Below are 12,610 nucleotides of genomic sequence, written 5' to 3' on the forward strand. Positions count from 1 at the left end.
AGCATTATGGGATAAAAGATACATGAAGTATTTAAATGTTGCTCTTAGATGAAAAAGGGAAGTTTTGTTTTTATTTTTAGATGACTTTTAATAGAAGCTATTCTAAACTTTGCTAAGTTGCTAAGTTTCTTCCTTTCACAAACTCTGCCAGTTAAGAGTAGGAGCCAAGTTTTAAAAAAAAAAGAAAAATGGTGTAGGGGAGTGGGAGAATGAACATTTTTTTTAAGAACTTGAGGAACAAAGGGATTGTGTTTTACATAAGTATATTATGCCTGTGCATCATAAGCATTCTGCAGCCACCTGCAGCCAGTGACAATTACAAAATTGCTTGTAAGATCCGGCCCATTTTTCTTACAGACTTGGTTTAAGTTCTAGTTAGGGTTTTTCTTTTCTTTTAATAAAATACACAAGACACAAACCACAGTTCGGCAAACTTGTTATTAAACTAACTAATGAAATAAATAGAAGACTTCAGTTGCCTTAGGTAATTAGGTTCTAGGGAGTAGGTTGTATTAATCCTTTAGCCACAATTTGGACCTTGATTATAAACATGACTCAGTGGAAAAATAAGAGAAGAAGCAGGAGGGATTTTCATCCTGGAGCGTTAGTAATAGTTTAGGGTTGTTTTGGTTTTTTTTAAATTAAGTATAAATCAGGAAAGCCCAAGAAAACTTCAAATAGTTTAAATGATCTTCAAATGTTGAAAAAAGAATGGACATTCTTGCTATATGACCAGTTTTTGGTTGATAAAAGAATATCAAATGGAAAAGCCATAACTTTTTATTTCCTTTGTAACTGTCCTCATTTTATTTTTTTTATAAATTGAATTTATTGGGATGTCATTGGTTGGCAAAACCATACAGGTTTCAAGTGTACAACTCAATAAAACAACACCTGCATACAGTCTGCCCGCCACCCCAAGCAAGTCTCTTTCCTACCCTGTTTCTCCCCCTTTGCCCCCCTCCACCACCCCGCCCCCTTTCCCTCTGGCTGTCAGTACACTGTTGTCTGTGTCTATGTGTTATGTATATGTGCTTAACTGGCTAATCCCTTCACTTTCTTTCATCCAGTCCCCTTACCTCCCTCCCTTCTGACAGCTGTCTATTTCATGTGTCCATTCTTCATAACTTTTCGAATGCTTAGAATTTAGGACTGAAAAGAAATACCTTAAGTATATATAAAAATTGGCTAGATTATAGTTTGTGTTCACCTAACGCATTTCTCCTCCTAAGTGGCGGGCCAGAAAGAAAAAAGTAAACAAAACCTACATCATTAGTATGCATTCACCCCATAAAAATCACTGCCAGCTGTGACTCCCCGAGTGACTCTGTGAGATGCTCTGGGAAGTCAGAAAGTGGGAATCCTATCTTAGCTTAGAGGTGATGTCCTGTGTATTTAAGGAATAACCATATTTGCTCCTTTGGGTGGCTGCCTCACATATATTCTCAGTTTTGTTATTAATAATCCAATTTACTCAATCTTGGGGAAGTAAGGGGTTGAGAATTCCCATCTTTAGAGGAAGGGATTATATATTCAATCTAGTTACAAGCAGGGGACTAGGGAATTTGTCTAGAACCTGAATTTGCAAAGCAAACCCAAAGTTCATCTGTTTATTTAGAATTGCTTTGTGGGGGAAGGAGGGGTTGATGGAAATAATGAGGAAGGCTGAAATCCCTCCAAACAACCCTTGGATCTGTGTGTGTTGAAGGGCATGAGTTATAAAAATGGTGCAATCTCTATAAATCAACAATTTGTTTATCTAATCTTATCAGGGGAGGTAATGTTGCCCATAACAAAATTTTCCAGATAACCAGAGTTAACCATTTGCAGCATCAAAACTTTTTATCTTAACCATTATAATGAAAAATATCTCTATCCTACTTCTCTGACTTCTTAAACAATACAGGAAAAGGTGAGTTTTATGATAATGACTAAGCTTCTCAAGATGAAATCTTTGATTCAACTGCATGGAGATATCAGCCAGAAAGCTGTTCAGGAGGCGCAGAGCGGGAAGCACTTCCCACGTGCCCGTCACACACCAGCACTGACACTGGCATGAGGGTGACAAGCAGTCCAACAGCAAAGACAGGACATAGTATCATCGGTGACAGATCCTGTGTAGTAGCACAGAGGAGCACCCTTACCAACATGAGACAGTTCTACACTAAAGAGGAGCAGGTTGCTAGACTTATAGTCTTATAGTCTTTATTCCTTTGTTTTTTTGTTTTTTGTTTTTCATAGTTCTTCTGTCTATGCCTGAGGTCCCTCTGAATTCTGGGCAAAGATAGCCCAAGTCTTACTTAGCTTGGCACTGGTGTGATGCACATGGTTGATGAGCAGTGGTCCTGTTCATTACATAAGCAAGAAGCCTGCAGTCTCAGTTATGCCTGATATCTTTTTTATCCAAGATTTTATTTATTGATTTCGAGAGAAAGGGGAGAGAGAGAAAGGCAGTGTGTGTTGTCGGGGGCATACTTCTTCTTCTCCCCCTGCCTGTTGTCTTTTTTGATTCCTACTTAGCTCCTTAGAGCCAAACACCATGTCTTATTCATCTTTGTGTTTCAGTACGTAGTAAAAGTCCTGGCAAGTTTGTGGAATGCATTTAGTTAAATCTGTGTTCATATTCCCAGTAGCCCTAATGCCTCAATTTTCTAGACTATGCTATGAAACCACTGCTAATGATGCATTAAATAGTAAAACTTACTGAAACAGTAATCCTATTTTATACCTAATATCAGGCCATATGGAATCTGGGTGAGATGCCAACAGCGGTGTTATCTCCCATAGAATAAGGCATGTGTGCTTAGTAATAATCTTTTCTTAATTTTGGCTATGTGGCTGTGTTGTGGATGTTTGACACTCCTGCAAATCTAAGGTGAAGCTATTTGAAGTGTAAGCGATGGTAGATATCAAGCAGAATATAACTTCTCTAAAATCAGTCCAGACCACATGCTGATAAGTCATTTCAAAATTTCATGTTTAGGATTAAGAATTAAATGAATTTTGGTATATAGAAAAGAAGGTTCTGGCCACTGCTGGAAGCTTAGGTTCCTTTTACATCTTATTCAATAGCGTTATGTGTAGAATGGGTACTTTGGCCGTAATGCTATTGTGATCAGAAACATTTTCTTTGTACCCAAATGGCTCCTTATCCATTTAGTGGCTTGCCACGTAACCTCCAGGTAGCAGGGCGATGAGAAAACAAATGTGAGGTCAATTCAAACAGCGGAACAGGAAGACATGTCACCACAGTCATGCCCAACGAACAGAATATAGCCATTCATAATAACTGATGAGCTGTGGGTACTCTATTTTTCTACAGTTGGGAAACATTGATAGCTTTAAGTATGTGAGAGAACAAAAATTAAGATATTCATCAACAAACATTTATTAACGTAAGTCTACTGAAAACCATCATCATTAAGTAGTGCAATAAAATGCTGAGGTCTTAGTAACACCAACATCGTACATCTCAGAACCTCACCACACAACACAAATGTACAACTGTGACCAAACTTTGTGGACAATGAGAATGAATTTAAAAAGAATGGATATCCAGTTCATTTTAATAGTGACATATTCCAAAATTAGTAATTTATAATAAAACATAGTTCCCCATCTCAATACAAGTAGTAAGTATATAATGAATGTACAACACAAAGAAAATCCAGTTAGTTCAGAGTGACAAACATTCTGCTCACAAATACTTCATTATGGAAACCATACTCAAAAGCACAATATAAGGTTGTAGATGGAGAAAATCTTTGAAACTAACATTCACCTGAGAGACATTGAATATTAGCAGGAAATAGCTGCATGCAAATTAAATCTCAGCAACTCAAAACCATCTACGTTTTAGGAAAAGTGTATCATTAGTTGTGCTAAGCATTCAGCAGAAAGGATGATATTCAATTTTTGTGACTTTTACTCAGAGAAAATTTTAGACTTGTCCTTTATGCGGCAGAGGGAATAAAGCAGGCATTAAAAGTAGCCTGAGCCTGACCTGTGGTGGCGCAACGGATAAAGCATTGACCTGAAAATGCTGAGGTCTCCGGTTCGAAACCCTGGGCTTGCCTGGTCAAGGCACATATGGGAGTTGAGGCTTCCAGCTCCTCCCCTCTCCTCTCTCTCTGTCTCTCTCTCTCCCTCTCTTTCTCCTCTCTAAAAATGATTAAATAAATAAAAAAAAAAATTTTTAAAGTAGCCTGATATCTACAGGTATCACTTGTTTGAGAGAGATAGCTAAGCTTCCTCTTACATGGTGCAGTGGATAAAGCATTGACCCAAAATGCTGAGGTTGCCAGCTTAAAACCCTGGGCTTGCCTGTCAAGGCACGTATGAGAGGTGACTGACTATAAGTTGATGCTCTCGCTCCCCCCAACCCCCCTCGCACAATACATACTGCCTTTCTCTCTCGCTCCCCCTTTCTCTAGAAATCAATAAATACAATCTTGGGGAAAAAAGATATCAGGCATAACTAAGACTGCAGGCTTCTTGCTTATGTAATGAGCAGGACCACTGCTCATTAACCATGTGCATCATACCAGTGCCAAGCTAAGTAAGACTTGGGCTATCTTTGCCCAGAATTCAGAGGGACCTGAGTTAGGAAACAGACAGTCTTCCCTTACTAGACTCTTGGATTGGGGCGGGGGGCGAGGGAGTCATATGGGAACACACAATTGGAGAAGAGAGGAGAAATTGGTGATTTTATATAAGAAAACCTGGTAATGTTTACCATGTTAATGATAATCATGACAATAGGGCCCATCTGGTATGGACCAATGCAATCTTTTGTAAACATTAAAATTATTAGTACAAAACCTAGATGCATGGGGAAACTGTGAAACTATACTGGGTAGAGAAAGCAACCACACTGTAACAAAAAGGTAAAATCTGTATCTGTATATGACAGATGGAGAGATACATAAAAATGGAAAATGGTTTCATTTTTTGGAAAGTGAGATATGGGAGAATTTTCCTTTTGATGATATTAATGCTGTTAAAATATTCTTATAGTAAATACATTTTAAGTCTTGCTGAAAAATTTGTCAAAATAGTAGATTTTGTAAAGTTTAGGTTTTCTTCTGCTTTATTTAAAGTGAGACTTCCACTACTTCCCTTTTGGATTTGAGTACTAATGTATCCTTAATGTTGTTATTCATTGAATAGTCAAATATATATACTAGTGAGCGAGAGACAGACAGTCAGGAAGGGAGAGAGAAGCATCAATTCTTTGTTGCGGCACCTTAGTTATTCATTGATTGCTTCTCATATGTGTTTTGACAGGGGGCTCCAGCCAAGCCAATGACCCCTTGCTCAAGCAAATGACCCCATGCTCAACCCAAATGAGTCCACACTCAAGCCTGCGACCTCAGGTTTCGAACCTGGGTCCTCTGCATGCTAAGCTGATGCTCTCTCCACTGTACCACCTCCTGGTCAGACTTAAATATATTTCTTGTGCAGAAAGAAATTCCACAGCCAAAGTTTGAAAGTAATGTGGATCCAATGTAAGGAAGTTTTATTTTGAAATTTTATAATTAGAACCTGATTCATGTCAAGGGAAAAAGTAGTTCATATAGGTACTTGTTCTAGTAATGTCCCTTAGGACAGCCCTGAAGACAAGGAAATTTGTACAGTGTGAAAAAAAGTCCACTGGGCTTCCCCGAACATTCTATATCAGATAAATCAATGAGCATCTAGGATAGCCTTGAAATAGAACATATAAATGTTTTGTTTTTTAATTATTTTTATTTTTTATTATTTATTCATTTCAGAGAGGAGAGAGAGAGAGAGAGAATGGTGGGAAGGAGCAGGAAGTATCAACTCCCATATGTGCCTTGACCAGGCAAGCCTAGGGTTTCAAACCAGGGACCTCAGCATTCCAGGTCGAGGCTTTATCCACTGTGCCACCACAGGTCAGGTGAACATATAAATGCTTTTAAATGAGCACATTGCATTCAGAGAAAACTAGAGGTAATATTGAAGTGGTTCAGGATGGGCAGTACGGCTGTAGGAGAACAGTCTCATTCCCTGTGTCCTGGTAACTGCAGAGCATTAAGAGATCCTCATTTATAGTCTGAACACAGGTGAAGACTGCCTCCTTGAGTCATTTGCCAAACTGCTGCTTCAGAGGGGAAGTGTCTGCTTTGCCAGACACAGACATGGGTTAAGATCAGGGTTAGGGACACAGCCACAGGCTGTACCAGAAACAGATGGGACGAGACCCAGCCTCATCAACAGCACACTTACACCATCTGCTTACCATCTTGCTTTGTGCAATTAGTAGAGCTCATGCTAACTGAGGCAGCCAACACATGCGGACAGTCACCTCCAGAGCCTCCAAGGTCAAGAGACTGTGAGGTTCTTGGTATATATAGAAATGATTTGACTTTGCGTGCTTAACACACAGGCAATATACAGATGATGTATTATAGAATTGTACACCTGAAACCTATATAATTGTATTAATCAATGTCATCCCAATAAATTTAATTTTAAAAGATTAAGACATGTCTAAACAAGGTTACAAAAATTTTGGTACATTTTTAATATTTACATTTAATAAAATACTGCTTTTAAAGCACACCAAAATAAAAATTTTTAATGGTAATGACAGGATTTATGAGACTATTAAGTCCTGGCACACTATGGATGGTGTGGTCCAGATAATGAGATACAAGTTTAAATGGCCTGATGGGTATTGTCTTTCAGTGCTCTCAGTAGAACCTGACGTAATAATCATGTTTACACTTGAGACCCTTCATGACAGGAGCCCAGGCCAGACGTACGTCCCTTTGGTCCCCTATCATTTCTCTCTCCCAAATGTTCCTAATTGAAAATCTTTCCTTAACTGTATGCCTATCACACCAACTGCTCCAACTTACCATGATATTGTAAAGGAGGCAAAAAGACAATTTGAAAGGAACCAAAAGGATTTTAGGAGGTAAGTGGATGCCATAGTTTTGGTAAGATCATAGACTCTTCTAGAGCTGGAAATGATTTTCGAATTCACCTACCCTCAGCTCCCTATTCTCCTCTAAGCTCCTCTGAGTAACTTATAAACTTGGAGTTTCTTTTCCATGTCAGAGGTGCCCGTTGTAACTGTGGAGTCATGGCAAGTGTCAGGACTTAAAGGAAGGAAGGAGGCTTTGCTGTGGGGTGATGGCAGGGAAAGCACCCCAACAGGGAGAGCCCAGGGGAGCAGCCCAGTGACCAGAGATTGGATTATTGTCCTTCGACAAAGATGAGCCCTGGGGGTAGAGCAGGAAATTTGCCTTCGTAGAAGGAGGTCCCTGGAGCTGGGGCGGCAGCAGCTGGGGTGGTATTGAGGAAAGCAAGGCAGGGAGGTCTTTTCTGAAATGTTTTCTTGGGAAAACATTTGCAGTGTTTTGTACTTAATTGTGGCCAGTCTTGGTAGTCTTATGTGCCAGGAAGCCAGAAATGGCTTAATGAGAGGATGTCCATCAATTTTTATAAAAACAAATTAGCAAGATTCAATTCTTTAATATCAAAGTCACTGCCTAGAGGTTTTATTGCCTTAAACGGGAGAAAGGATGGGTGCCTGATGCTGTTCAGGAAACACACCCAAGAGAGGGAATCGGAAGAGCAGCCAGCAACATCCTACCCAGCAGGCAGAACAAGTCTGAGCTTCTGCTCCGTGGGTCCCCGTTCCCCTCCCACCCTCATACACAGAGAGGGAGCCCTTACATTCCCTGTGCTCCGTGTGAAGGACAGGGATGGCCATCGTGTAAGACGGCCCCTGGGGAGGCAGCAAGCACGGCCCATATTCAGGTATCAGGAGTGATGCCTTTACCATGTGTTTATGAGAGAGATGCGCTGGGGGTTCCTCACAACAAGTATCGCACTTGGAGGGGACACTGGTTTGTGAAGGACTTTCACTGACATGTGAAAGCCAGCAACCTGTTGATTTCTTTTTTGCAATTAGAAATGTTTGCTCTATTTTAGAATTTAACTCCAATATTTGATTTTACAGGGTAAAGAACAGAATTAATGAAGAAATAAAAGTCCTAAGACAGCAGCAGCAAAAAATTGACAAGGAGCTTGATAGGTTTGTTTCTTATTCAACTCTGCAGTGCTCAAAAACATTTTAATTGAACAAATGTGTTACATAAAACCACAATAATTTTATTATGTAAAATACACCAAGTCCAATGTCTGCAAAGAGGCTTTCTACTCAACAGCTCATCTGGAGAAACACTTTAACTTTCTTTATCCACATAATCACCTACTCAGCTAACTTAATTACTTGCTGAACATTATCATCATCTCTTTTTACTCCACCACACACAGGACTTAAACTCCAGGCCTTTTGAAAACAAACCCCAGACCATGCCATGCTCTAAGGGAAGATGCAAACTCGAAAAACAACCTGTTTAGCTGGTCTGTCCTGGGCTAGATCTTTGTCCCCTTCTGCCCCTGTTGCTTCCCCTATACATACAAACATTGTCCCCAACTGAGGCAAGGACAATTGGGATCATTTGCTTTATAAATTAGAGTATATAAAGTAAAACTACAGCCCACTTCTTCTGCTACACCCACCTGCGCAAGAATGAGTATCAGCTGAGCACGACCCTTCAAACCAGCCCCGTGAGAAACCACAAGTCTGTGTCAGTCACACTGCCACACTTGTCATAACCATGCTGCAGATTAGAAAGCTGGCCTCCCAGTCACATGAGAAAATCCAACCCATTACTTTAGAATCTCATCTCGGTGTTCACCCCAGCTCTTAGCAGACAGCTTTCCCCTCTGCAACACTTAGGTTAGAAGAACCAACTCCCAGTGACTTTCTCAAATTCCCCAAAATCAAATCTGTGTAAGGCAGGATTTCTTCCCACTGATGATGCTCTTGCTAATAACGTTTCTCCTCTGTTGCCAGCTCCTCACACCTTGCCTAGGCCCCCTCTGCTTCTTCCCTCCTTCAGAGATCTCTGGAAAGGCTCCTGAATTCAACTGTTCATCTCCTTTATAAATATTTCTTAAATGAGGACGTGTGAGAGAAGTCATAATAGGTTCCTTGATTCCCATTCTCAATGAGTTTAATGTAGTAAGCATCCCACCCTTTAGCCCTTTCCGTCTCTCTCTCTCTTTGTCCCCCAGTCTTTCTCTTGCTAGTCTCTTTTACTCTTTCCTTCCCACGGACACCTCTTAAAAGTCTGTGCTGGAGCCTGGTGCGTGGGGTCAGTTCGGGAAAACTGTGTGAACCATCTCTCTGAAGAGGATGCAGTGTCCCACCGTGGTTGCCATTGAGGACTCCAGTCCCACTGCCTGGGTTTAAATCCTCTGTCACTTGTTAGCTGTGTGTCTGTGGGCAGTTATTTAACCTGCCAGAGCCTGCTTTCTCATTTATAATGTAAGATTATAGTGGTACCTACTTCCTTAGGTTGTTGTAACTGTAACTGAATTAATATTTTTTTTGTTTTGTTTTTATTTTTCCGAAGTTGGAAACGGGGAGGCAGTCAGACAGACTCCTGCATGCGCCCGACTGGGATCCACCCGGCATGCCCACCAGGGAGCAGTGCCCTGCCCATCTTGGGGCTTCACTCTGCCGCAACCAGAGCCATTCTAGCGCCTGAGGCAGAGGCCACAGAGCCATCCTCAGCGCCCGGGCAAACTTTGCTCCAATGGAGCCTCGGCTGCGGGAGGGGAAGAGAGAGACAGAGAGGAAGGAGAGGGGGAGGGGTGGAGAAGCAGATGGGCACTTCTCCTGTGTGCCCTGGCCGGGAATCGAACCCGGGACCTCTGCACACCAGGCCGATGCTCTACCACTGAGCCAACCAGCCAGGGCTGAATTAATATTTGTAACACGCTGGCAAGTGCCAGCATATTAATTTGTAAATGCTGACTCTTAGTTGGTATCAGTATAAAATTAGTTTGGGTAACAATTTTCTTTATTTCATTAGACAACAAGCAAAGGCTACCAAGAAGCCTAAGGAAGCTGCAGCTGACTCAGAGAAGTTCACACAAAGACTGGTATGTTTGTTGTTTTTTTAATTGAGAATTCTCTCTCTCATTTCTCTTATATAGACTGAACAATACTTAATAAACAATATGTGGTTTCCCATCCACGTGGCAGTGGCAGGACGGAGCACATTCTTGTTATTTCGTCCTCCACATGCAGACTTCACATGCTGTTTACATGTTCGGGACCACCTCCTGCCCACCGTCCCCCTCCCTTCCTTCTGATCAAGGACGGTTTATGCAACTGAACATTGCCAATGCAGTCAGACTGCCAAATTAACAGAAAAGTATTGCTCTTTGAAGTCATGTTTATACTTTCCATTAATAATTCAACCAAAATGTGTTGGATTCCAACTACTGTGTTGAATGAATGGTTCCTGCCCTCAATGAACAGAAACATGAGACAGAAATAAGGTTCTGATCAGGGATCAAGAGTGAGAAAGAAAGAAAAGGAAGGAGACGGCTCCTTCTTTCCAGTTTTCTTTCCCCCTTTTCTGCTCATGGCAGTCCTGTCCAATCTGGAGGGCCTCCCCGCCTTCCAGTAGGCAAGGACAGGTACAGATTAGCGCATAGTCGATCTGAAGGTTGGCTGTCTGAGGTCAGGATGGGAGAGAGCCTTTTATTGTCGGCACGTCAGGCTTGCACTCAAAAGTCGAGGGCAATCCTCATTGGCTATCGGTGTAATGTCAAAAACAGGGGTCAAAAAATGCCATCAAATTCCTATAAGAGATCTGTGGTGGCGCAGTGGATAAAGCTTGGACTTGGAACGCTGAGGTTGCAGGTTCAAAACCCCGTGTTTGCCTGCTCAAGGCACATACGAGAAGCAACTACTACAAGTTGATGCTTGCCGCTTCTCCCCCCACTTACTCTCTCTCTCTCTCCCCCCCTCCTCTATCTAAAAATCAATAAAAAAATTTAAATAGAAAAGGTAATTTAAAAAAATTCTTATATGAACCAGAAAGTTGTGATAGAAAGCAGTAAAATACCTAGGTGTTTAATATGAAAGAAATAGGACTATTCTTTACTTCCACAGACACAAGGGAATTCTCCCATTTTTGGTGATATCTCTTGACTGCTGCTGCTAGGGACGTGGGTACAAAAAATATTTAGTGTTGAAAACAACTGTGCAGGTACGCTGGTAAAGGGCAAACTGACCTCAGCTAGTAAACGAATGGCCTGGGTGTCAGGGAGACTACAGGGACTGTGGAAGCTGTAGTCACCGGAGAGCCCCTGCCTCATCCAGCCCAAGTGTCTCTTCCTCAACTCTAGTTCACCGCTGCCCTGTAGGAATGAGGGCCAAAGTGTTACCAGGTCTCCCACCATCAGTAATTCAGATTCTTCTGTAGAACTCCTAGACCCCCAGTTTTTAAATATTTTGAGCACCAAACTAAATATATCTGTGGACCAGATGTGAACTGTGGGCTGCTGGTTTGCAATCGGTCTAAATGATGAACTTGGAGCAGCAGGAATAGTGAATCTATTATTCTCCACTATACCCCAAGGCAAACACTCCACTCCCATAGAGCCTTCTGAACGTACCACATTTACCATTTTTGATATACCTTGCTCATCTTCACTGCTCCCCCTTCCAAATCTGCTCATCCTCAGGACCCTATTCGATTTCCATCTTCTGCATAAAGCTTTCTCCAGTGGCCCTTGCCCCATCCTTTCCAGACAAGTTGGATATCTCTCATAATTCCTAGAGTAACACTTGATGATGGTTTGATTGAAAAGTAGTTCTTTTCTTCAAGCCAAACATCAAAATAAGTATGGAGCAAATTCCTGACTTGGAATGACTGTGTCTTGCACACTGGAAATTTTTACTTACCTATTATTGCAAGGAAGAATCTCATGGTGAAAAATTTAAATATAATAGCAAAGAAATGGCAAGTGTCTTTTTTTTTTTTCCGTAATGCAGATATCTTTAAAAAATTATATACCAAGCATAGACCTTTTTTGGAAAATGGAAAGATATAAAAAAACCAAAAGATTGTAATTTTAAGTCAATTCAGATTTTAGGTTATTGTTTTTAAAAATCAAAATTATTTTAAAAAATTTGACTTAAGCTTTCTCCAGTGTTTACCTCTCTGCTAAGAATGAAAATGTACCAGAAGTTCATTTTAGAATAGAATAATGGATTTCTTAGTATTTTCCATATGACTATTGTCCTTTGAGAACTCTCACAACCAACTTTGCCTCAGCCTCTCTGAAACTGAGATTCAAAATGTTGATGTACAATCTTTCAGTTGCACATCAACAAACAAAAACAATCACATAACAATAAAAACTGTGATAATTTTCGGGATAATTCATGCCATAAGATCACTGCTCTCTCAATTGTCTGAGTAAATCACAAAAATGCCTTCTGTTCTAAATCTTCATATGATTCAGGAAGGCCCTCCTGTCCCCTGTCCATGGGAGAAAGCCATTCATCTACCATTACCACGTGGCCAAACATCTCTGCCAACTTTTGATAAACATATACAGGTCCCCACCAATAACACCACCCGATCCCAGAACCAACTCTGAGTCTTTTACTACTCTCACCCACAGACCTGCACACCTGCCCTGCACTGGCCCACATATATGGATAAGCCTTGCTGGACACACAACATAGGGATGCAAGGTAGTG

The 12,610-nt window shown here is 41.0% G+C and overlaps 1 protein-coding gene across 1 annotated transcript in view; it reads left to right on the forward strand.

Annotated features, from left to right (window-relative positions):
- FAM227B (family with sequence similarity 227 member B) overlaps window positions 1-12,610 on the forward strand; it is a 236,095-nt gene that overhangs the window by 223,033 nt on the left and 452 nt on the right. Inside the window, exons 16-17 of the mRNA XM_066343624.1 lie at window positions 6,868-6,943; window positions 9,921-9,990. Coding sequence (XP_066199721.1) covers window positions 6,868-6,943; window positions 9,921-9,990 — 146 coding nt within the window. The remainder of the gene's footprint in view (window positions 1-6,867; window positions 6,944-9,920; window positions 9,991-12,610) is intronic.

The sequence above is a fragment of the Saccopteryx leptura genome, chromosome 6, assembly GCF_036850995.1.
Source record: "Saccopteryx leptura isolate mSacLep1 chromosome 6, mSacLep1_pri_phased_curated, whole genome shotgun sequence".
Taxonomy (NCBI): Eukaryota; Metazoa; Chordata; class Mammalia; order Chiroptera; family Emballonuridae; genus Saccopteryx; species Saccopteryx leptura.